General features: G+C 37.7%; 1 protein-coding gene across 2 annotated transcripts; it reads right to left on the reverse strand.

The window, feature by feature from the left end:
• Nucleotides 1–1820: 1820 nt before the first annotated feature.
• On the reverse strand, nucleotides 1821–22229 carry LOC125403484 (lipase member N). Of its 2 annotated transcripts, XM_048438858.3 has the most exons (10): nucleotides 22109–22229; nucleotides 20791–20906; nucleotides 20114–20231; nucleotides 17051–17249; nucleotides 15356–15465; nucleotides 12999–13135; nucleotides 10889–11035; nucleotides 9381–9452; nucleotides 8790–8861; nucleotides 1821–6528 (listed from the first exon to the last, which is right to left on the reverse strand). In XM_048438858.3, exons 2-10 carry the CDS (start codon nucleotides 20902–20904, stop codon nucleotides 6295–6297), a joined length of 1203 nt encoding a protein of 400 aa, XP_048294815.3. In that variant the 5' UTR covers nucleotides 20905–20906; nucleotides 22109–22229; the 3' UTR covers nucleotides 1821–6294. The 2 variants fall into 2 exon arrangements, with proteins under 2 accessions (XP_048294815.3, XP_085549916.2); XM_085693790.2 differs by lacking the exon at nucleotides 9381–9452.
• Between the last annotated feature and the right edge of the window lie 4617 nt (nucleotides 22230–26846).

Genomic DNA, 26846 nt, shown 5'->3' on the forward strand with positions numbered 1-26846 from the left:
TTCCATTTGTAACACACTGTTTACACTTATGGGGCAGCTAGTGAAGGGGCTTGTTGCATCGTTTTCTATACAATTTTGTAGGTTTGAATAACTTTACTTTGGAATGAAAAACGCCATTGTTTGGAAGAGAAAGAACATGAACAAGATGAAGCACACAGGAGAGAGGAGGACACAGACAGACAGACTACAAGCTAACATGCACATGACTGAATATCCTAATAAATGCCAGCAACCCTGAGAAGTAGTTTATCACTAAACCACAGAGACAACCCAAAAGCAGATGCTCAGCAAACGAAGTAGAGAACTGATTTTCCTTGGTCACATTAGGTCCAAAAGTTGAAACTAAGAGTGGACACACAGGTATTTAAATACATGACCTAGACAACTTAAGTTGGATAAAAGCCTGCTAGTGTGGGGTAGAAAAATATCACGGTAAAATAAAATTCCAAGGAGGGGACTTGAACAGCATATGTATAATAATTTTCATGATGAGATGTAAAATATGCAATCATATAGACCAATAAATAATACTTCTTTAAAAATTACAACAGGTTGTCTAAAAAATGTGTTCATGACAACTGTGACTTCAGATTTCTTTGCTCCAATGCTCAACTCCAGAAGGCGAATGAGAGTCTGCCAACTTCTGAAGATAAGGTCTTTTGTCACTTGGGCACAAAAGGCATGCCAGACATATACACTTAACAAAATTCAATATGTTTTCCTTCTCCAAAAAAATAGTTAAGTCATATGTAAAAGACTAAGAGATATGGGAAAAGTAACGGAATAAAAAATAAAAGCTGGACACAGACAGAAATGTAGGTATGTATTACAATAGCATAGAGAATTAAAGAGCTCTGTAGTTCCAAATCTTCATAATATTTGCATTTTCGTAATCTCTACCATGTACACATCTTATTTTATCACATTGAAAGTAGCCACAGTGTCATATAATATAAATCCTAAGCCAAATGTGGTGATGCAAGCAATCCCAGTCCTTGGGAGACTAAGACAAGAGGGGTGCATTTAGGGACAGCCTGGACTACATATAGAGACAATCTCAGAAAACCCAAACTCAAACCAAAACCAAACCAAACAAAATTAAAGCAGAAGGCCATTCTTAGGTTCTATGTACCCCCACATTAGAGCTCATGGATTACATGGTAATTTTCCTTCTGTACCACCCCAATTCTTTTTTATTACCTCTGTTCTTGGTGATCTAACTTCTGCATCCCACACTGTTGACATGATCTCACAGAGGCATGATTGGATGGTGATCTTTAGTAGTTTCCAGGGGACTCTTAGTAAGAGTCGAATTTCAAGACGTGAAAGATATATTTTCAAAGGGCTCATATTGATGAAACTTATAAAGTAGGTGCCCTTCAAAATAAAATTAGCTCTCTGGTCTTAGCCGATTGATTTGGTTATCCGAACAATTCCCACAGAGCATGGACCACAAATATAGAAGGTGGCAAGACAATGAAGGTTGACTTCAGCGTTCTCTACTTCAGTGATGCTCAACCCTCCTAACACTGTGACCCATTAGTATAGCTCCTCATGTTGTGGTGAGCCTCAACCATAAAACTGTTTTTGTTATTACTTCATAAATATAACTTTGTTACTGTTATGAATTATAATGTAAATATCTGTGTTTTCTGATGTTCCTAGGTGACCTCTGTAAAAGGGCTGTGTAACCCACTAAGAGGTGGCAACCCATATGTGGAGAACTCCTGAAGCACATAAATACACTGCTGCCAAAACCAAAAAAGCTTTAGCAGTGAAGACTATTTTAGCTATAAACAAATAATCCATATGCACAATGAGAAAATGCATGGGTTACATTTTATTTCAGGTGTTCTTAAATTTAATATTTTAATCACCTTCTGCTGGAACAACTGTACCATATCTATAAAAATGTAAACTACAATAGACGTCATGTTATTGTCATGAAACACCGAATTTTATGTTAATAATGCTTCCGTTTTTGTTGTGTCTATTTTACCAAATCATATCTTAAAATTTATTTACTAAAATGACGTAATACTTATCATGTCCGTTGTACAAAAGGCATTGTTTCATTTCACAATGCGATTTTCACGGTGATCACTGTCACCCTTCAGTCCTCATAAAAATGTGACTGGAACGCTGGTTTTGAGAGAAGAGTGCCCGCAGCAGCCAGCAGCTTGGGGACTTGCCAGCAGGTCACAGAACTGGTTCTGGCTTCTCCAGGCATGGCTTCTTTCAGAGAGCACAGTAAGAGGGGGCGGGCCTGTCTCAGTTGCACATGTTTGTTCATGATCTGCTCAACAGCAGTTGGTCCTTTTTACTTCACTTTCCATGCAGCAACCAGAGTGATCGCTGTCACAGTCTAATGAACAGGTCCCTTTTGAAAACACCCTCAGTACCTTGCCACCTTGCTTTTAAGACAAAGGGAAACCCAGGCACTGGTGGTATAGGCCTTTAATTCCAGCATTCGGAGGACAGAGGCAGGGGATTTCTGAATTTGAGGCCAAACTGATTTACACTGTGAGTTCCTGGACGGTCAGCAAAGGAAGGAAACCCTTTACATACACACATCATTAAACTTAACTTAATGGGCCTCTGTTTCTATCTCCAGCTCAATTCCTCACTATGTTCTCATTTGGCAGTTTTTACAAAATATTCAAAAATATACAAAATTCTATTAAAGGGGTACTTCATATTGAACAATAAAGTCTCCCTATGATTACAATATAAAGCTGAATTATAAAGTTCACGTATTCTTTAAACCAACATTTCTGTATTATTGTACTTATACTGTAGATACAAATAATATTTGCATAGTTTATTTATATTATAGATACAAATGACATCTACACAAACACATATACAATATTCTTATATTATCCACTAGGCAAAATTACAAAAGATTCTAACCCATTTAAATTTTTGTTAATAATGAATTTGAGGTAGTTACAATGATGCTTGGATGATGAGCTTGTAGGGATAAATTTAGTGACCAAAGATGAAGGTAAAAAAAAAAGCTTTTACAGAATGCTATAACTGGGTGATAAAATTAAATGGATAACCTAATTTTTAAAGGTGTTTGTGATAAAGCCATGGAAAGATGCACAAAACACATTGCTAAGAGCTGTTGTCATTGAAAGAAAGAATGTATAAACAGAGTACAGGAGAGATTTAATTTGTAGTCTATTTTGTAATTTTATCTTTTGCACCTGAGTGTGGTTGAATGAATTATTTTTCTTAATTGCGCACTTCTGGCTACTTAATTATTTTTGTGCCCTGTAATTTGCAGTCTTCCATGGTAGATGAGGTCAACTATCCATTCCATGGGATTAGGCTTGGTCATATGACCTGAATGAGCCCTGTAAAGGCAGCAGGGCTTTAAGTGAGCTACTGCAGCTTAAGCCTTCTTTTCTTTGGGATATATCACGCAAAGAATAATCCCAAGAGTTGTTCCTTCCAAGAGGAAGATGTGCAGAACAGACTTGAACCTACCCTATGGCTTTGAACCAGAATCCAAGAGATTTTATCCAGAAGCAGACAAAGTTATAGACTTGTAAACATGTAAAAGAACTCTGCTGCTGGAAGCCATTGAGTTGTTAATAATAGTTTCCTCCACTGTGCTACTTTAATAGGAATTCTCCCAATTTACCATTCTTTAATCAGGTTTCTGTGATAATGAGATTTTACTGTATTCTTATAAACCATTTTCAGTGCCTCTGTTGGAGTCTGGGGAGGCGAGACCTCCTGGTGAGGAAAATAGGGTCTCTAGCTTGGGTGAAGACCTATCATTCCAGTAGGGCTGGTTCAACCACTTTGGCAAAGGAGGTGTGCTCACCTTAAGGCATGCTAAAGAGATGGGAGGAATAATTAGGTGTTCAGCAAGATACTGGGCGTTTCCTTCCCTGAAATCCCCAACCCTAGAGTAGAAACTTATGGGCCGAAGTCATACCGGGTCATATAGGTCTGCCTGTTTGCTTTTCCAAACTATACAGAAAAGGATATCTTTATCTTTTTTTACTTTGTTTTTAAATCATGTTTTCCTTGGCACTTTGGTCTCCTTCTCCTCCATGCACAATATTTTGAACTTCCTTATTCTTTCTCTAAAGCTTCCTCCTTTCCCAAATGGTTCTCATGCCAGCTTGAGTAACATGGCTTTTCCCTTCTCTCCTCCATTTTCCTCTGGGAAATAGTTAAGGTTTTACTACTGGCCCACCCTACAATTTTTCTTCTAAACTCTGATAAAATGTCCTGGTGTTTCCATTTGAATCTGTCCTTAAATTCTTTTATTAATGAGACTAAGAATGCACAAAGGGGACCGTGGTTTTTCCTGTGTATAGATTCACCACTGTCAAAGGCTATGAGCACACTCATTCTGTACAACCATACGCTTCACCATGCCTGCTAGTTGAATCATATACCTTTAAAGCATTCTCAAACACATGTGGCCTCTTAGACTTACTATTACAGTTGAATAATTTCATTAAGGTGGGGTAATTTGATGAAATGGGCATATTGCATGTATGAAACTATATTGGATTTTTTGAAAAGCTCAGCGAAGTTCCTAAAATTGCATTTGGTTAATTATTTTCAAAAGTAAAAATGTAAAACTGTTGAAGATTATATACTTAAGCTGAAATCTCTAATGTTTGATGTAGTCATCACATTTATAAACACTGCAGTTAATAATAATGACAAATTATGAATATTCTATTGGTGTGGTTAGATGGTAGATAGGCAGCTTCTGAGAAATGTGGTATTACATGCAAATACTAGTGTTCTGCCTTTCCTATTTTAAGTTCAATTAAGCTGTATCGTTTTTCTATGATTCCCTGAAGGCCACTAACAGTTTTTCTAATTGCATCTTCACAGAAGGTAAGGAATTCTTTCAAGTTCACACCATCCAGGAACAGAAGAGCTGATAATAAAACTTTATGTGACATACTTCTTTCTTTCTACTAAATTCTAAGATCAAGGTCCAGAGCCTTTTAGAGATGGAAATAGGATTATTTTACCCTTTTATCTATTTACATTTCTATATATGTGAGAGACTGCATGTCGTGCATAAGTGTGTCACATGCTTGTGTGTGAGAGGGGGTTGTCTGTGAGTAGGTATTAAGGTCGGAGCAATGTCAGGTGTCCTATCTACTTTATCACTTTTTAACCTACTCCCTTGAAGCAGAGTCTCTCAGTGAACTTGGAGCTAGGTTGGAGGCCAGCAAGTCCCAGTCATCCTGCTGTCTATTCCCCAACACAATTCTGGGGTTGCAGGCATATACAAACACACTCAAGTCTTCATTTGAACTCAAACTCTATGCTTGCGCAGCAAATGCTCTTACCTATGGAACCACCATTGCCTTAACCCCAAGTAGAGCGCGTGCGCTCTCTCTCTCTCTCTCCCTTCCTTCCTTTCCTGCCTTCCTCTCTCTCTTTCTTCTCTCTCTCTCTCTCTCTCTCTCTCTCTCTCTCTCTCTTCCTCTCTTTCTTTCTTTCTCCTTTTTTTCTTACACTTCTTTTCAGTTCTAAACTAGGCTTTCTGTTATCAGTTAGCCTGATTAATTTATCGTTGTTTCAGTCATTGCCCTATGGTAGATAGTTTTAGTAATTAGCAATTTATTTTTAGCTCATTTTCCCAAATTTTGTGTCTTTGCACACCTGCCTGTTTATAGCATTATAATATGCATCTGAAAAACACAAATTTTAATGGTTTTCCGTAGTGCTGTTTTCTTATGGGCTTGTTGATGTCAGCTAAGATTTGTTTTGTGCCTTGTTTATAATGCCTTCCAGTCAAATTTTGACTTCGGGTATGGCAAAGTTACAACCACATAGTGTGTACTCCAATGGCTGCTTTGACTAAGTCTTTCTCTTTAGGCCACATTCCCATACTTACATTCAATTCTTTGATAAAGAGGAGAACATATATATGAGGTTCAAACATAAGACTTTGTGCATGCTAGGCTAACACTCTACCACCTGAGGTACACCCTCAGCTTTTGACAAAGTCCTCCATAAACACATCTCCCAATTATACCATTAGCAAAGAAATGATCGCTAGATCATATTGTCTTAAAAAGAGTCTGTTTCTGATCTTCATCAAGGAGATAACACCCTGGAATTTCAGAGTTAGACATTTCTTTGAGAAGCACAAGTCATCATTCCTAGGTGGTGTACTGAGACTCAGGAACACTTCAACAATAGTAAGGGAATGCTGCAGGCAACCTCAACACTCATCAGTGTTTTTCTTAAAGTCATCCATGGGCTTGGAAGCACATTTGGACTGAAAATGAACTGGGTTTAGAGATATTCTCTCATCAAACCTATGATTTTACTGTACAGTCTTTGAGGGGCATCAAGGCCCCAGACAAAATCAAAATGGTTCCAATCTGGAAAGAGTTTGAAATAGCGTAGATTTGTAACTTGGGGAAGTATCCTGGCCACATCTCGAGGTGTTATGAGGACATCATGTCCACCAGCCCAAATGGCAGTGGGCACCTTCATGGCTGTCAGGTCATAGATGGGAGGGCGACTCTGGGAGAAACAAAAAGCAATCATGAAAGACACTCTTCCTTAGCAGCGCATGAACTTGAAATAACAGAAAACCTGCAAACTGAGTATCTGCTATGAGCATAACTCTGTTAGAAAATGAGAGAGTGAAGGGTGAAAAGTTCCCACACAATAAATGGTCCCTGCCTTCGGGGAGTTTGGGAAAGAAACGCGCAAGGAAAGATAGCTATCCAGGTACTTGAACACAGACTTTTAAGGGAGTTGGGTTTTGACAGGTGTGGTTGTTTGAATAAGAATGACCCCCATAAACTCATATATTTGAATAATTGGTCATCAGTTGGTGGAACTGTTTGGGAAAGATTGGGAAGGGTGGCCTTGTTGGAGAAGATGTATCGCTGGCAGTGGACTTTGAGGTTTCAAAACCTAAAGCATGCCCAGTGTCTCTTTTTGCCTTATGGCTGTGTCTCAAGGTGGGAGCTCTCAGCTACTGCTCCAGCGCCATTCCTGCCTGCCTCCTGCCATGCTTCCTACCAAATTCTTAACCCCTGAAACTGTGAGCCCCAAACTAAACTTTTTTTACAAGTTGTCTTGGTCCTGGTGTTGTCTCAATAGAAATGATGACAACAGGCAAAGATACATGCTGGAAGGCTTCCCAGTGAAGGGACAGTGTGCAGGCCAAGACTAGGAGGAATAAATACATCAATGCACCATGCTAAGGAATCCACATCTTTTAGAATCTTTCAGACAAAGCAAAGTCATTTCTCAGAGCCCTGTAATAGGACAGATCAAGTATGAGCTGTGGGCAGACTCGAGAAGGAGAAGTCAAAGATGGATCCCACCAAACTGAGGACACACAGTGTGGATTCTCTAAATTAAAGCTCTAGAGGGAAAACTGAATTCTCCAAAGAAGAATAAGGAGAACCTTTAAATACTCTTAGGAGGATGTCAAACATTAAGGAGGGTTAGGCAAACGAGGAACTAATAAAAGGGACAAAAAGGAAAAAACAAATACCCAGAGCATTGGACCACAGAAATCTAGGAAAAGAGGAATTGTTCCAAACTGATAGAAACAACTTCAAAATCTGAGACTAGGAAAGCAAATTTGCTAATTAAAAGTCATGAGTGACTACACGTGGATTGCCATATAATAGGATAAAAAACCCAAGTAGATTTTTCCAAAGTCCAAGAAAGAAAGGGAAGGGGAAGTAAGCTTTTCTTACTTCCGTATGAAGGGCATTGGAAGAATGAGAAGGATGGAATGAGGACTCCAGAGAATCGGTGGATCAAAGAAAGGTTTGTTTGTTTATGTTTTATAAAGGACAGCAGTCTGGTAAGGCAAAAAGAACAGCTGGTACCAAAAGCACTTTACAGATTCAAAGTAACCCACATAAAAAAATCTAATGAGTTTCTTTATAGAAATAGATGAAAAATATCATAAAATTTGTATTTGGAAGCAAAAAAGGACACATATAACCAAAGTAATTCTAAGCAGATAAAGGAATGTTTGTGAAATCACAACATGTGGTTTCAAATGTACTGCAGAGTTATAAGAATAAAACAAGGCCATGTAGACTAACTGAACACAACAGAATACCTGGAAACTAATGATACAGCTACATGGATGCAAAAGTCATGCATTGGGGAAAGGAAAACCTTTTCAAAAAATAGTGGTGGGAAAATTGGAGGGCCTCAGGTTTAAAAATGAAATAAGAACTCGGCTTTTTGTAGAAAAGCCAATTCAAAATTCAGCACCAATGTGTTTATTTCACATTTAGAAGTCCGGTCCCAACTGTGAGAAAAAGTGGTTAATGGCTTATTAAAAGCACAATGCTAAATGAGTCTACAGTTCTATGTTAGTTTCCATCAGAACTGTGGATTTATTTATCACCATACTAGTTAAGATTCTTGTGAAACAATTTCCATTATTATGCATCCTTCAAATTTTTTGTTTAAAAAACTTTTTAGTGACATTGGTTGTTTCTTACTGTAATTTGAAATAAAGAAGCAAGAATAACAGGTTTATAAAGCTAATATACATGCTAAGAAAATTGAGATAAAATATTAATATATCTGACACCTTTGGGTAGAGGGAATGCAAGCAACTTTCTCTCCTTTTTTGTATGCTCCTTTTATTTCTAAAAAGTCTGCATACTACAAAGTTCTGCAGACTAATAATTTTAAAAGTCTCAGTATAAATATTAGAAGTGAGCATATAGAATTCTTCCTTCAATAATTTCCCATCACAGTTTCTCAGCACCCTATCCTGAGGGCTCTGAGTGGCTCACCTGGTTGTAGTGCTTCATGTTTTCAGCTTCACTTCCCCAGTCATAGGCTCTGAATTCATCAGATCGGTAAAGCTGAAACCAGAGTTTTAGAGAGGAGATTCAGGGCAAGAGTCATGAGAACTACAGTGACGCTTAGAGAAATAACCAGGTGGGGAGGAACAAGGGCTCTGGGTTCTCAGAAGGAAGAAAACATCTTATCAAGACAGAGAATGTTGTCCAATAGACAGACTAAGATGGGTTTCCTTGGTTTGAAGAAGAAACACGTGGAAAAGTAAGCCCCATTAGAAAGCCAGCTCTCAGACATTTCTCTCTTGGAGGAAACTTCAACTCACTTCAAGGTGCCCTTTACTGAGGCTGAATGCATATTTTATCAGCTCTAGTTAAAAATGGGATTGATTTGTGTTACACTTGCTCTCTATCATAACACTCTTTCTCCTCAAGTCCAGGCAAATCAGTATTTGAAGAGGCAACAAGAACAAAAACAGAGACAGTTTCTAAGCTTCTAGAGACAAGCCCGTTGCGAGAGTAAAGTATGACCTTTGGCATTAACTGAGACAAGGATGGGCTGACTTTCCGTGAGAAAGCTGTTACCTGTTTTATATGTAGGATATTCTGGATTGATGATCCCGTGGGAGCATGTGACATGTACACATCCAATCGGCTCTAGGAAGTTAAAAACAGCCATTCAAGGAAATGAACCATGTCTCTCAGAAACAGAGACCAGTGAAGAGTTCATAACAAATACTGGTGCTTTGAAAAAGACAGCTGAGCCATCTCTGTGAGCAGACCTAGGGTGACACGGGCATGGGTTTCCTAAGGAAAACAGTCTACACTGTCTGAATCTTGGTGCAGGTGAAACAACCAAGGGAAATGTTACATACAAGCACAGGAACTGTGTATATAGGTACAGGTGTGGTGTGTGCTAAGCAGACATGTAGGCTGACATCACAGATCCTGGGGTTCAGGTCCACATTTTGTTAGTTATCATCTTTCGAACTCTGATCACATCATTTAATTTGAGTTTTATTTTTTCATCTACAAACAAATTTATTAACTTAGTAGATGTGAAAAGGCACACCTTTAACCCTAGCACTGGTAGGGTAGAAAGCAGAGGCAGGAAGATCACTATGCGTTCAAGGACAATCTAGGCTATAGTGCAAGGCTATGTCTCAGAAAACCATAGAAACAAATACACAACACACTAAAAATCATGTTATAAACCTGCTAGGTTCCTGTGGAGAGAAAACATACTACAAGAATAAAGCTGGAATCCTTGTGAAGATTGCTTTAATCTTTGTGGAGATCATAGAGGTGAAGATGATGGAGTCAAATAATCATACCTGTACCTTAGATATTATGATTCATATTCAGGGAAACTACTAAGCATTCTCACTTCTGAACAAAAAGGCCTTGATCAGTGGCTCCTTGTGGCTGTAGCCGTTGAAAGCATAGGGATGAGATGGGATGGTGAACAATTCTTTAGGAACTGGCTTCATTTTAACTGTTTGTATTCTTTCTAATTAACGACTGCCAAATTCTCATTAGACTATAATAGGGATAGTTGTGCGACCACTCTGAAAACTTAGACTCTGTCTTCTTGAATTCTCAGTAACAGGAAAAATGAGTTGCTAATAAAACAGAACTTTAATTTCCAGAAATTTTCTTCTCTTCTGTGCTAGACTTTCCATATTAAACAGTTAATTTTCTTTGAATCCCAAATCTTGAGTTACTGGCTACACCAACATAAGAAGTGTACTGCTTACTCAAACTTCTCCTTTCCTAGAATTCTATTTTTAGTTTAATTTACCAAAATGAAGTAAACTGAAACCACCTTAGTCACAGCTGCTCACAAGCATGTAGGAGTATTCTTAACACTCATTAGTGTTCAGTCCCTAATTTTGGTAGATAATGGAATGAGTCTTTCCTTCCTCTTTCCTCATGTTCATGGTCTGTTGACATACCTAATCCTTCATGCATATCAAACATCAGTCTTCAAGGGCTTGCAATGCCTATGCATTTTTATAATAGAACAGATAAACATAAAAATGAAAGCTGGAATTTCTTTAAGCATCAAATGGCCACTTAGCTATTATACATACCATATTCATATTCTTTTTGTTGAATCCAGCCCACAGGGACATAAACTCACTACACAATGGTCGGAGTAGTATTTTGTTGCAGACTTTGATGTAAGATGCCTTTGCCTTCTTATCTTCTAAAAAGAAACCTTTGGTACCAAATATAAGCTACGGAAATCAAAAAAAAAAGAATATTTTTTTAAGATGTCTCCTTAAGTTCTTTGATATTTTCTTAGTTATAAGAATGAACCAATTTGGGCATCTATTTGCATTTGCATTTGCTTTCTATAGTGAAGGAGACAAAAATAACTTAGGGGAGGGGCAGTAGGCATCTGTTTCCAAATACAGAAGGTCATAAATTGTAGTAAGCAGTCTTTGACTCCAAGTTCACTTCTCCATGGTAGATCTCTCCTGTAATCTGTCTAATCAGTGATTTCCAAGTTTCTCGTTCAGTGGTAAGAAAGATGAATGAAGTTTTCACTTTAAGATGAACTATTACACTGAACAGGAAGGACATGAGGGTTTTATCAATATTTTTCATGTGTGTATTAGCTGTGTATTTCTGTCCTAAACTAACCATTCTTAATGATGAAAAATTGAGAACAAAATACCAAAGATAATTTGGTCTTGGGCATCAAATGCCACAAGGGCAGCATGTGAAAATATCCTGGGCTTGTGAATGTAAGCTAGGACAGATCTCCTGTGTAGTCTAGGAACTGCACAGAAAATCAGTGGTGAGGGAGTCAGAGAGTTAGGTCTTAAAGAGGCAGAACCTCTGACAATAGGGAATGCATATAGAGAAGACACAAAAATCAGCCTCACATCTGGTGTATGTAAGAAGAGCAATGTGTTTTACAAAACTGATATATTTATAGATGGATGTGTCTATTCCAAATTTCACTTAACGAACTAGTTTAGTCAGCTGAGTGTGGTGGCCCAGGAGTTAGAGACAGGAAGACTGTCATACTGATTTAGTGGAAGTCTCAAAAGATCAACAAAAGAAAGAATGAACGAAAGAGAGGGAGGGAAAGAGAGAAGGAGGGAGAAAGGAAGACAGGAAGGCATGAAGGAAGGCAGGCAGACAGATGAACAGACAGATAAGGAACAGATTGATTCAATCAACCCTACCCAGATGTAGATAGTAGTCAAAGCTAACCTATGACAACATATTTTGAAATCGTTAAATTCCCTATGCTTAGAGTAAACAAGGCAATGAAACCGGTGTGTAACCAGTCATTTGACCATAGGAAAACATCTTCCATGTGTGGAAGGCATGCTTACTAATGTGCTCGCGTCCATGGGCTCACAAATATTCCCTTTCATTCCTACAACTCCAACCCAGAGCCATCCCAGAGCAGGGCCTCATCTTTTTTTTACAAGAATTATTGTGATTATCTAACTTTCTGGTTTTACTTTTGTACAAATTCATTTTCATAATCATTCCAAACTCAAAGGACAATATCAACAAACTATTAATATTATGCTTCAAGAAATACTATTTGTAGCCATGACAAAAAGAAACTGAGACCAACAGAAGATATAACCAAAACATCTCTCAAGGGAATGGAATTACAAATCCACAATTGCTAATTGAACAATTATTTTCAGCTTAAAAATTAACAGTATTTAAATAAATGCTTGAACTCTAAGATATTGAAGGGCTGTAATAAATCTAGGTGTTTTAATAGAATAAAGCAAGCTTTTATATGCAAAAATGCATATGAGTAAAGGTTTTCTAATGTCTAACCACGACATTCACAATCATATGTAATTTGAAGAACATCTTCCAATTGGATATTGAGAACCCACTGAGCCACCCAACTAAACAGAACAGAAAAATGTATGAGTCGCCATTATAATGGTTTTGGACTAAGCTCAACTGAAAGTCTATGCATGCCTCTCAGTAAGTCACTGAATTTAACAAATTATATATGGTACCTATAGAGAATATTGACATAGACATACACACACAGGAACACACACACTCTCAGGTACATCCTCATGGACTCTGATTTCTATGGATTTTGCCTAATGTTCTGACCTCTCTTTCACACAGATTTAAAAATAATAAGGATCTACGATATGAAATGAGATCCTGAGATAAATTTTGGCAAAATGAGGAGGAGCCTACCTTGATTATGGACTTTGGAAGTAGAAAAAAACTGGTAAAAATGCTTGTGGGATATTTGAATGAGATCACAGGACCCAAGGCAAAATTCATTTTGATTCTTTGTGCCACTTCAGGCATGGTGGAAAAGGCTATAAACCCTGGGAGAATAGGAGACAAGACAATCTCATGAAAATTATATATACTCATGCAAAATTTTATCAATGGGACTGAGTGAGATTCTGTTCTGTCGAGCTTTGTCTTCCTACTGCACCGATCTTGGAGATGAATTGGAAAGGTTCTCTGAGTTATTCTGCCAAGATGATCCAACTTAAGTTCTTGTTAATCTTAAGTCCATACTTTTTCTGATACTGTTCTGAGCCACTTAACGCATTTAGGGGAAATGGTGGTAGCTGGCGGGTAAAGGATGATCTGGTAAACTATAGAAATAGCATGTACGCGCACACATGCATGTTGGCCATCCTAAATTCTAAGATGCTTGGTGAGTCACAGTGCTTCTAGAAGTAAACAGTCAGTTCACAAGACACAAATGAAACCGTTCCTTCTGCAGCTGTTTGCAGATGCACAAACAAGCTTTCTTGTTTGCTACAGTAAGACTTCATTGTCAATGTCGTGGGTGTCATGTTGGATATTCATACCCCACCCACACCATTTCTAGCTTCCCAAAAATGAAGATGTTTCCCTTCAGCCCACAGTGATCTCACTGGGTAGACTAGTTTCCCAAGATGCATTGCTGTGTCTCTGCTGGAAATACACTCACAAACACACATAGAAATACTTACTGAAATGTTAACACTATTTCGGTCATGGAAATTAGCTGAGCCACTGACATTGTGCCAGGTAGACAGCTTGCCTTCAGAGGATGTTTGGAAATGTATGGAGGTTAGTTGTTTGGTTGTTACACTTTATGAACGGACATTTAGATGCTAGAGTCAGGGTTAACAAACAACCTCAAAATGGATCATTCCCTCATTTAAAAAAATTTTTTTTTGACCCAAGTACAAGAAGTGTTTAATGAAACCTGTTCATGCCCAAATGTAGCATGGAATGCTGGTCTTATTTCCTGTATTTTCTTTGCAGATCAGTAAGGGTGTAAGTCCTTTCGACATACCGAGTTGCAAGTCAAAGTCCTTTCCCAGTGCTTTGGATCCCATTGGTGGGCTCCAGCCAACCTGCTCTTAATCTATATTCTTTGTCAGTGGGTTGTTTCGGAGATCCGGGGAGGAAACATACTGAAAACAGATTCCTAAACACAGCAAACGCTCAGGGGAACTAGATAGAATTGTGATATAATTGTCTGGCATTTTTTGGGTTTTTCTTACTGGTATGCTGATAATTTTTGGACCTGTGTTCTCTTCTGCTTGCTTCTTCTCCCAGACTTATAAAATGCTATCAGCATGAAGAACTGATCAGCATCTCCTTCTGATGATTAGTAGTAATGGCAGTAATGGATATACTTGAATAATGTGGAAATCTTAGGAGATTTACCGTTTCGTGCAGTTTTGCCCATTCTAAAATGCCACAACTTCTCACGACTAAGTCCCCTAAACTTGGAAACTTCAGGGGAAGATCAGGAAAAATTCAAATCTCTGTCAATATCATTTTTAATTTTTTTCTTTGGAACAAGAGCATTGGTTTCCTTTCAAAGCATCTGGGCAAACCTTGGGGTGGGTGTGTGGCTCAGTGGTAGGGTCCTTGTGTAGAATATCTGAGGCACTGAATTCTAGCCCCAGTGCTGTAAAAAAAAAAACCAACCAAAAGAACCAGCTGTCTATGAAATCATAATTTTATGTTTAAAAATAGAGAATAAGTTATATAAATTTTTATTTTCTAAAAGATATTTTGTAAATATTGCATTATATAAATAGTTATCTAGTTGAATTATTAGAGTAAGTTTTTGCGTTTCAATTCACAAACAAATGTGACCAAGTAGTTTCCTTTTGTTCAAATTACACTTGTGCCCTTGCTTTTAACTTAACTTGTATCTGGGTTGTGATGCGTATGTGCCTGATGGAGATTCTTCTGGTTTTCTGATTTGCTGGTTTGTCTTCTAGCTTTAAGCTTTACTTTCTCAACATAAAAATGCATCTGGAAGCCTTATCTTTAGAATTACCTCCCTGGGTTTTGAACATGAACTATTTCTGGAGACTAATGTCACCACGACAGTTGTGTGTGTGTGGCCATGTCCCCAAATGAGGTTGATTGGCCCTTCATATCCGTAACTCTTGGATTACAAGCTCACAGGTCCTTAGGAGGTTTATTGTCAGCACAGGACAGAGAATGAAGGGCAGTATAAACAGCAAGCAATTGCTTAGTTACAACTGAGTTGTGACACCATTAACCCTTGTGAACAAACCTACCTATTGTAGTGCCGAGTGAATGTCCAATGAAGTACAACTTCTCCTGACCTGTTTTCTTTACAATGAAGTCTATTATTCCTGGGAGGTCATATTTGGCCATTTCATCAAAACTGTAAAATGAAACAATATATAAATGTATACAGCTTTAGTTTTAAAACTCAGACACTTGCTTGATTCTTTCTCACACAGGAGCTCTGTGCCACCTACGTATTCGGTGTGTGTATCATTATGCACCTAGTTAAACGGAGACTATGGCAGCTTTTTGTGCAGTTTTTCTGTTTATTTTGTGCTAGCAGGAATGACTGCGGAAGTAACGCACACGCTCTCAGCATTCCATTCTCATTCCTCGCACTCCTCTTTGCTCCCCTTTCTTGCTTTCATTCTCTTTTTTTGCTTCTAATTTCCCTATGGGATTGATGACTGGTATTCAATACCCGTCACTGTTGTCATTTGTGATTCTACCATTTGCTAGCTGAGCAACACTAGGGAAATTATCTAAATGTTATGACCGCAAGGATGTCCCAGTGGAAAACGAACAGGGAATCTCTAGCGTTTAGGCTGCTGTGGGGCTTAGATTGTATGGAAGAAATGACTTGCCTGTTAGTAGGTACTTAATCTGATGTCATTGTTAGTACTTGTGTATATATACACTTATGTATGTATATATATATACATATATTCATGTATATGTATACATATTCAATATTCTATAATATCAATACCAAAATTCTACATTCATTTAGCATTCATTGAGGAGAACAAAAAGGACCATAGCATATTAAGTAAGATCCAATATCGCATGAACTTGTAAAAAGTACACATGAGGGGACCAATAAACTGATACAACCAAGTATGAGAGAATTGTGGTACCTTACAGAGAATCAACTCTATGCTTTCTGCCAAAAATTAGAGAAATAGAATATTTCCTAAATTTTGTTCCTCCACACAGCAGTAGCTCTAACAATTTATTCCTCTCTTTTTCTCCTTCAACCCTGTTTGGGGAGTGATGAGTATAGGTTGATACGAAAAATGATATGTTCTCTATTCTCACAGCACAATGCCAGTTAACTTGGTGCTTAGGTCCTTTGAAAGGGAAGTCTATGAGGGACAACCACGTCTTCTAGTGACAGAAAACAGTTCAATTGAAATAAACTGTCAGAGTATCAAAATTTCTTATTAACTGTTTGTTAACATTTTTAAAATGTCACATTGGAGTTTTCCCTAAAGTTTTCCTTTATAATCTTTTTCTCGTCCCTTCTCTGGGTCTCTTTTTTCCTAGTTGCTGTCTATTTATTTGTTACTTTAAGTGTAGTCATTTTGTTTTAGCAAGGACTGAACTACAGCTGGTCTAGAATTCACAATATAACCCAGGAGCCTCAAACTCATGGAAATCCTCCTGCCTCCCCAGTATTGGCATTACAAGCATAAGACATCATATCCTGGCAGTATGGTATATAATCTCAGTTATCATTTCCTTAAATAAAAATAACAAGCACATAATTTTTCAGAATGGATTGCCTAAGAGAAAACATTAGCTAAAAGAACTAGCAGATTTAATTCTGCTTTCTGCTTTTTTCCTTTGGATATCTTAAAAACCACAGAGGTTTTATAATCCAAATATTATGTATTAGTCATGACTTTATATTTAGGGAAATCCCTCCAATTTTCCAGAGATTTTTCTTAGATACAGTTTACCTAAAAGCCCAGAATTTCTCTTCATTTGGTGAGAGAGTTTTGTGTCTTCTTGACCAAGTGTTTCCCCGACTGTTTCCCATCCACACATCATAACCCGCATCTGCTAAGAGGAACCCGAGGCTTCCATTGGCAAAGTTCTCAAGCCAATATGCATTGTCTGCAAACAAGGCATGCTGCATATACACAACTGGCCGGGGACCTAGAAGACGGGTGTGAAGAGAGAAAGCAACAGAAATTTATAGACAAGAACAATCTAGAAACACACTTACACACACGCGTGCACACACATGCACATACACACACATGCACTTATGCGCGCACACACACACATGCACACGCACATGCACACAGAGCCTACCTTTCCCCCTTTGTCTCTTGTGGATTAGTTTAGAGTATTAAATCCATATCTCCTGCTGCTGGAATACAGATTATACCATGGTGCTGAGCTGACTGGTATGAAAGAAGCATCTTCTCGACTTCTTAGGACGATTTAAAAAGTAGCTTCTATTTTGAGGAATATTTTACAGGTGTGCAAACCTAGTTTTAAATAGTTAAATAACTTTCCAAAATGGTCTCCTTAGTAACAAATTTCAGAACAGAAACTGAAAACTGATTGGGTCTCATGTCAAGACACACATCTGTGGCTGCTCTGTTCTTTTTGTAGTCACCGGTCTATGATGCTTTGGCTTGCAATTTTTCAGCACTACCATGGTACAAATCAATACATGTTCAATATAAACCATACTTCAATTGCAATCATGATTTTTCTCCCCCAGGGGTAGAAGAAGCGATATAACCTTTCTAAATGCCACACAAGGAAACCTTATGCTTCAAATCCTAGACAGTCATGGGATCACAAGGGCCAAGCACTACAGTGCTCTGTGTTTTGTAAACTATATTTAGTTAATTAGGTGCATTAAACAACTTTTCCTCATGCTATTTTCAATTTACATTGGGTTTTTTAGTGCATAATCCCATTCAATGTTGATTAGCACCTGCATGCATGGCTTACAAAGATGTAAAGTTTTTGATTGCTAATAGAGCTCTGTATCAGACCTAGGGAGGAAGGGAAGATACAGGAAAGTAGGCACAGACTAGCTCCTTGTCAAATGTCTACCCTGTTCTCTAGCTTTTGCTCACTGGGGAGCATTTGCAAACTATTAGCTAGACATCCTTCTGCCCAATCCCAGGTTTACAAGTGTTGTAGAATATTATTTTAAGATGTGTTACATTTGTTTATGCTGTGGAACTTTTTGTTTAATGATGCAAAGATGTGTTGCATTCTTTCATGTTGTATTTGTTTAACTGTGAGGTTGTGTTGCTTTCCCGATCTCCAACACCTGATTGGTCTAATAAAGAGCTGAACCGCAAGCTGAATAGCAAGGCAGGAGACAGGATGGGTGGCGCTGGCAGGCAGAATGAATAAATAGGAGGGGAAATATGGGAAGAGAAGGGCAAAAGGAGAAGGAGAGGAGGACTCCAGCGACCAGCCACTCAGCTACATAGCAAACCATGGAGTAAGAAGTAAAGAAAGGTATACAGAAATGAGAACTGTAATAGCCCAGAAGCAAAACGTAGATGGGATAATTTAAGTTAAGAAAAGCTAGATAGAAACAAGTCAAGTTAAGGCCAGGAATTTAGAAGAAAGATTAACCTTCTGCATGATTTATTTGGGAGCTGGATGTCAGGCCCCCAAAAAGCAAAGAGCAAAAGACTAAAAACAAACAGAAAAACCAACCACATACAAGGGAGTGAATGTTCAGTGAAGTGAGAGAACTGGGGCTATTGACAAAAGCAAAGCAAAACAACAAAACTCCCAAAGCAGCAGCAGCCGCAGCAATTAGCACATTACTTTAATGACTGAAAATTTAGGTCCTGGAGTCTGGCTGCCCAAATTGAAATTCTGGTTTTGTCACTTGCTGTTTGCATGACTTTGTGTCTGTTTCAGAAGATGCCTGTCATCATCTGTAAATGGAGATGGTTAGTGTTTGCTGAGGGTTTTAAGTGATTAAAAAAATATGTAGAACACGATAGCTAACAAGTGGTTTTGAACTCCACATCCTTTTATAATTAATTCCTCTTAAATTTATTTCTGTAACATTCTTTGCTCCATAGCTTTTCCTCCCTCAAGTTGCCTGACTTAATAAAAGACAAAACTGAAAATAAACAAGATCCAGGATGCTCTTCTAATTTGGAATGAAGGTAACAATGCATTCTTTTGAGTATAGCCATCTCCTAGAATAGATCTTCCATTAAAATGTATTTATTGGTTTCTTGACATTTAAGTCTGACTTGGAAAACTATATTTTGTATGGGAGAACTGCCCACATGCTGCTTCGAGCTTTCATCTGAAACCCTCAAATTGCATACTCCTGTCTAAGAGGGGCAGATTGTACAACACTGTGATTCTGGTGGTTTTGGTCGCCACCAGATGGAGGAAAAGAGGCTGTGGGACCAACATGACAAGCAGGTGTCAATCAATAGTGTCCCCCATCCTTTTAACTTCTTTTGTTTACACTTATTTCTCCCTCTGCATAAGCTAGCTACAATTAATTTAGAGTGCCATTTCCTTGCTTTTGCATGTTTGGCTCTTTCATTTCATGAACTGTCACTTTGATCATGGCTGAGAAATTTGTTCATTGAGAAAGCTTCAGAAATGCACTGTTATTCAACCCTGTGGTAACAGAAGAGACTCATTGATTTTAGAGGGATCAGAAGAGACACCTTTGGGTATCGCACTGGACTCGACTTCATTCTGCCTAGCAAACCTTTTGACTTTTTACTTGGGAAACTGTCTTTTCCAAGAAGCCAGTTGTGAGTTGATAAAGGTAGACTCTACCTTGACATTCACACCTTAGGAGCAGGTATGACTTTCCTCAGCAAGATCTGTTTTGCCCTTCGAGTCTTTAGAGAAGTGGAGGGAAGATAACGAGCCTCCTTGTTAGCCATTAAAAGACCACTGCAGTAACTCAAGCTGATTTGAACAACTCTGTCTCTCTCCTGATGGATAGCTAGCATTCAATTTCAGTCATGAGTCTTTCTCCCCAGGAGATGCACCTGTACCTGTCTGCTCAGTCTGTGCTCTCCCATGAGGAATCCTGTTGATGGCGAGAATGTACCCGTCTGCGGTGGTGACTTCATACTCTTCACTGGGGTAGCCGTTGTAGGTGATGATTTCACTCTGTCGTAGACATAGAGTTATTGGCAGCTCCTCCTCTCAGGAGACATCATAAAGAACTAGACAGTGTGACTAATAAGTTTATGTGCGTGGATTCTATGAAATCTATAGCTGTAGGTAGCTGTAAAAGTAAATGTATTATACGAGGTCTTCATAAAAATAAGCAAAATGCAAGAAGGTATCTACTAAAATATTGGTGGTGGATATTTAGCATTGACCTATCTGACCAGAATACATTTCCTTGTTGTTTGTCTTTTGAATTTCCTTTTGGCTTTAAAAATGGTAAAATTACGTGCCAGGAGAATGCTGTCTCGAATTATCCAAATGTCTTTAAAGATATGAATTTAAAATGGTGATTGACGAATACAAAAGACGTGACATGTTCTGCTTCTTAGAGCTAGAAAATATCAGCTATTAAGTCAAAGGAGCCGATTTATCAGTCTGACACTTGCAAAAATGTTACAAACTGTTTATATCATCCGAACTTTTTGCTATAGCCGGGCTGGGCCTTTTTCAATCTACCACCCAGTAGTCCATTTTATTTGAAGCTGTTTGAACTTACGGCATTCATCCACACTTCAGGATTCACTTCATTGTCAAAATCTGAGAGTCCACTAACACTTAAAGTCCCACGTATCAAACAGGCTGTTGTTAAGAATAACCACCTCATTGGCATGCCTGGCACAAAACATTTAATGTTTACAGGTTAATCTTATCCATCTATGTTGATGATTAAAATTAAAATATTACCATATTGAAAATTCAAATGACAGCAGAGGAAGCTGATGCTTTATGGGAGAAGCACACACAACAAAAGTTACTTGGAATATTAGTCATCTCATGGAGTGAACTTAACCCAATCTGGAGGCCTTTCAAATTTTAATTAAGGTATTTTTATGACCTTGTCTGTATTCAGCTGTTAGCTCAGACGACAAGTTTTGACATCGCAGCAAATTAAACAGTGGATTTGTCTATATCCTTGCCTTTCATCCTGCAAAGCACACAGGAACAATGAACAGATGGAGTTTCCACTAAGTCGCAGTCAGTTTCTAGAGATGTAACACTTTCCCACACACATTTCCCAAAGTCCAGCCTGGCACATCTCCACGTGGAGCCATACTCCATTGCCCTGGTTTAAAGAATCATATCTTCAAAGACAGACATCATGTGAGCAAGTGAACTCGTCTCCTGGCCGCTGCTAAAATCACCCAGCCTGTACTTGAAGTTCAGCTTCTCCACAAACAAGCTCTTTGACTGTGGGTAAGGGTACTAATTTCTATGTGTCTTAGTTTTTTGTTTGTTTTTTGTTTTGTTTTTAGTGCGTGTGTGTGTTCATATGTTTAAGATAATAAGATGACGACTTTTCTCATAGTATGACCATGATGATTAAGTGATACAATATACATAATGCACTGCAATGTAAATTCCTTAGAACAGTTTCTATTATTTTTTCTCATTGTTAGAACAAGCAAGAGGCTGACCAGAGATCCATTGCTACATCCAATTAATGTCTAAGTTTTGAAAGCACAGTTTATTTTATAGCCTCCTATACATGTTACATCTTCTTTAAAATCCTATCTATAGATATTATATAAAACTTAAAAATTGAAACTAGCAATAGTATCTGTTGAAAACTTTGAAGACACAGTCTTCAATGTTCAAGCTATGTTACTTAAATATAGAAAATCTCCATAAATGCGCTACTGATAATATTCTCACAAATATTAAAACAAAGGCTCAGAGACACTTACGATCTGCCCAAGGTCACAGAACCAACAGGTGACAGGTCTAGGGTGGGCATGCAGACAGCCTCACTGCAGGACCCTTGCACCTATGACCACTCTCATCTGCCTCCTGGTTGTGGCAAATCTCCATCTTACCTCGTTAGGTGAGCTTCCCCTGTCCAGAGGACTTCCGTACTTTTGCTTTTGACATCAGGCTGAAGAGTGAGATATGGCTGCAGTGACAGTTAGAAGCTAGAGAAGTGACAAACAGGAAGCTGGTGGAAATGAGGAAACCCTGCACTATGACACGCCCTAGGCGGCTCCCCAGCACACCAAATGCATGATGCACTTGTGGATTGGGAAATAGTGGTCTACACCATGCCAAATAACCAGTTGGGCTGAGTCTCACTGATGGTTGCACTTAGTACCTGTCACTGTGGGGAGAAATCAGCAACGTTTTCATTCCAGTGCTTCACGTGGGGAAGCAGAATGTGCTCAGAATCCTACTGGACAAAATCAGAGATAACAGGATCTCCCCTCCCAACCCTACAGCATCATGATAAGGATCCACAGAAACAATGAATAAAAATATTGGCGTCAGCTGTGGAGTATGCAGGAAAACATGTAACTATGAGTCAGTTGAGATGCAATCCAATTCTTGACATCAGACCAGGGGGAGTGTGGTAGAGGAAACTAACCCACAAGTCAAAGGACTTTGACCTATAGTAAACTTTGGCAGCAATCAGTTTGAGTGTGGATCTATAAAACATTTAACTTCTTCCTTAAAGAAAGTAGAGACGAAAGCTTAAAGTGAAGACACTTAAACTCTAAATTCCACACGAGCAACACAAAATGGAAATTTGTGTGCTACAACCTTCTGTCTTTGGTAAGTCTACAGAAACTATGCTGCCGGCGCAGTGTGGGCATTTCTTTTTGGTCTTAGCCTGAAATTCCTTCAGAAATGAAACTGTTATCCCAATTTGTCCAAACCCTAGGATCCATTTCAGTTGAATGAGGAGTTTCATGCCAATTTCATCAATGTGGAGTAAAAGGTGAACCTCAGCTGTTTGGAATAAGAAGAACTTAATAACAACTCCACATTCATTCAGTCTTTGATAACGGATTCAAACATGTCTTGTTCTGATTTACAGCATAATGGCAGAGATATAAACACTTGTTTGAAATGGCTCATAGCTTTGGACTACTAAACAACACTTCTGACAAACTTTCATAGACTTTTTGGGCAGTTCTAGGAAGCACAATAGTGTTCTTAGTGTTGATTTGTTGTCATGGGTTTGAATACAAATACCATTACAATAATTCAGTTCCTCAAGATTTTGTAGATTATTAACTAGTTCATGTCTCCAAAAAATTTTCTATTTCACTTATATTTTAATAATCTGAAGAATTCTTCGTGTTGTTTTGCTTGCACAGAAACAAAATTATGTCAAATAAATGAAGATATTATTTTGATAACAATTTATCACCCTTCTTATATAAGCTTGTTTTAAAAATAAGTTTTCAATATTTAATTGAATATTATATATGCTATGTAGCAGTGCTTATGATATTTCTTATAAATATTAATGCAACAATGAGTACTATGTAATAGTAACTGTAGTTAATTTAATCATCACATTAGTCTTGATTAAAATGAACTGAATTAAAACATCTTCTTAAACCTTATGAATTATAAAAAACAGCTAGCCTCTGATCTCTAGAAGTTTACTTTTTCCTCTACAACTAGATGATATTAGAGATGGAAAGTAATTACAGATAAAACTTAAGCGGCAATATTTAAGAAAAAAGTACCCAGTGTTTCTGATATCTCCTTCAAAGAATCCTGTCACAGCAAATTGTTTAAAAAACACTGCCCATTCATTTATCAATATGGCTCAAAACACTTACATCTTGGACCAATAATGACATTTGCTCTAACAAAATATACTTTTTTTTTGCCTGATTATTTCTTTCACACCGAAGCCTTTGTTGCTTTTCTTTTTTGAGAGGGGAATCTTGCTGGCTTCAAATTCATGGTAATCATACCTGTGCCTAAAGACTTTTCTGAACATATTACTTTGCCTTGAAGGGTCATAGTTCTATCTTGGTTATAGCTCAAAGTCAAAAGCTTAAGTATCACTCACATAACACAATAGAAAGTAGTAGGCCTTTTGAAAAACTTAAATATGAAATGCCTTTGAGACAAGTTTTCTCTAGAGTAAGACTTCATATGATCATACTCTATTTTGTGGAGTTGGTTTTAATTCCTCTCTTGTTAGGTAATTTATCTAATTTATTTTGTATACTCAAAATCAGATAGGGCTCAATAGTAGCATAGATATGCATAAATGAGTATGTATATGCATGTAAATTCTTAATAAGCATACTTTGGTTAGTGGAAATGTTAGAATTTCATTTCTTCGTACTTTATATATAGAAAAATTGGTAATGCCCATTATTATAAAATAAAAGATTATTTCTATGTGGCCTAATAAAATGACATGTTTTTAAATGTTAGTGACAATGAGCCTGTTTTTCTACCATAAACTACATACATCTTCAAAAATAGTACAACTATGATAAAGAGACATCATAAAGAAATGCAAGTAATAACCAGATTGATTATAAATAATGAAAACATTAAAGCCTTTTGAAAAGACCAAAGCATAATCTACTTGTACACATTTTCATCCCCATATAAATGGTCCAAAACAAAACTCACATTTATAGAGGAGTTAGGGCCAAAATGTCAATGGCTGACTTTGGTAAAGTCCAGTCTTAGTAGGTGTTAGGCTCAGGATTGTGCTTATGGCAAAGGTCAAAGCTTTTCGAGAGGAAGAGCCATCCTCCTCCTCCAAGCAGGTTCACCTACCTACTTTGCTTAATGCGTACAATTTATGTATGGCATTCTCTATAGCTCATCAGTGTTTGAATTTTTGTAGGTGGTGTATTCAAATGGAGGTTCCCTCTCATCCAAGCACATCGAACACTAGACCAGGAATTTTCATTGAATATAGTTTTGTTTACAGTCTCACCCCATTTGGTGATTAATATAATTGCAATTGGTATATGCACAGAGATAACACTAGTTTCTGTTACATGTTTTAATCTTTTACATATTCATGTTTTTTTTTAAATTACTGAGAAACTACCCTGCAGTGTCCTCAGCATCCCTGGAAATAAGCCTTTTCAGAGTCAGATTGCTTATTTTATCTCTCCACAACCTCCAACACCATCAAAACTCTGTGTATTGAGTAAGTGAATGAATGAACAAATCTAGAAGACCAGAAAAGGAGGGATAATGAATATCAATAAAATAGATTATGATTTATTGTATATTACTGAGTCAAGTATCTGACTTTGATAGTCTACCAACTTGGGCATACATTTTCCTGAATCTTTCTACTTTTAAACATTTCGGTGAAAACCTTTCTAACATTATCTAGTATTTAACTGGAGAAGGGAAACTTATAGTCAAAATAAATCAATCATGTTATATGTTTTAGCCAATTAACATTATTTTAATAAGTTTCACCAACTACTACTGCGATGAACGATGAGTACTTGATAGTATCTGTTTCCCTGCCGCTCATCTCCAAATTGCCCTGGTAATTAGTGCCTGCACTGAAAATGTCTGACTTTTCAAGCACTTCACACTCATATGGGAAAAAGATTAACATAGATCTTTTCATAGTTTTATTTTTCCAAATAATAAATGAGCCTTCTAGCCTATGCTCTGCAGTTCTTATGGATTTGGCTGCATGACTCAGCATGTGTACATATATAGCTATCTCTCAGAGAGTGACATAACTCTTATCAGGATGTGTTCCTTGATAAACCGTGGACACCAAAAGAGGAACCTCCCTGTGAACCATTTGGTGCCCAACCAGCCAATCTTTTCTTGCCGAAATTGTATCTTATTTATGAGGACACATTTGCGGTTCCTTTATTTATGTCAAGAGATTCTTGAGAAATGAGTATTTGTTGCAGATGTACTAATTACAGGTCATAAAATTCCCCAGCTCCCATGGAACTCAACAGTAGGACACTTTACCTTAATTATGTATTGACTGTTGACTTTGTACCTAGGTGATAGGGAATGTAATTGAGTTACAGGACACACATAGCATGCCAGTCAAGAAGTAGGGCTTCCATCTAAATTCCATAGGAAGTTGACAACATGTACCCTCCTTTCCCCTCTCTTTTTTTCTCTCTCTTTTTTTGTTAGTTTATACTCCTGTGTTTCCTATACAACTCAGGTCACCTTTTCCTCTCTCTGAAATTACCTTCTTGGAGCCTTCAGGCTTCTGTGCTCTTTTCATGCCTGATAAACCTAGCACTCACACCACCTGTATAGATAGAAACCTGTATAGACACAACACCTGTATAAATAGTCTGTTAGTCTATTGTTAGTGTAGATTGTAATCCTGTTAATTTTCCATGCATGTGATTATATCCAGACATAGATGTCAACCATAGGAACATATGGAAAATCCTTAGGTAACCAGAACAATGAGCTTGTTATTTGTTTGACTTTGAATGTCTTACTATTTTTGGTATTTAGATTCTTCCTATGCAAATTATCAATTCCTGACTCATAAGCTTTGGTAAGGACCAAGTGTGACAATGTGTATCACATACGAAATCTTACATATAGTAAAAACTTTATAGATACTAATGTCTTATTTCCAGTCACAGACTCATACAACTTCCCTTCCTTTTCCTCCAACAGATAGAAAAGCCCTGGATACTAGAGATCATTGACTAAACAGAATGATTGGGTGTCTTATAATAATATTCTGTGGTCAAAAACTGCATTGTAAGAATCAGGATACCATCAAGGTTGAGCAAGAGTGCTGGTCACTGTAGTAAGGCATCTTTGAATTCACAGCTT

This window comes from Myodes glareolus, chromosome 7, assembly GCF_982192425.1.
Source record: "Myodes glareolus chromosome 7, mMyoGla1.1, whole genome shotgun sequence".
In the NCBI taxonomy this organism is placed as follows: Eukaryota; Metazoa; Chordata; class Mammalia; order Rodentia; family Cricetidae; genus Myodes; species Myodes glareolus.

Excerpts from the sequence above, each read along its gene's own strand:
- LOC125403484 (XM_048438858.3), bottom strand. The coding sequence starts at position 20,904 with ATGCCAATGAGGTGGTTATTCTTAACAACAGCCTGTTTGATACGTGGG. Across the intron at positions 17,250-20,113 it reads AGCACAGACTGAGCAGACAG|GTCCCCGGCCAGTTGTGTAT; the intron begins GTACAGGTGCAT and ends CCCGTCTTCTAG. Across the intron at positions 13,136-15,355 it reads TTCACTCGGCACTACAATAG|GGTTTATAGCCTTTTCCACC; the intron begins GTAGGTTTGTTC and ends CTATTCTCCCAG.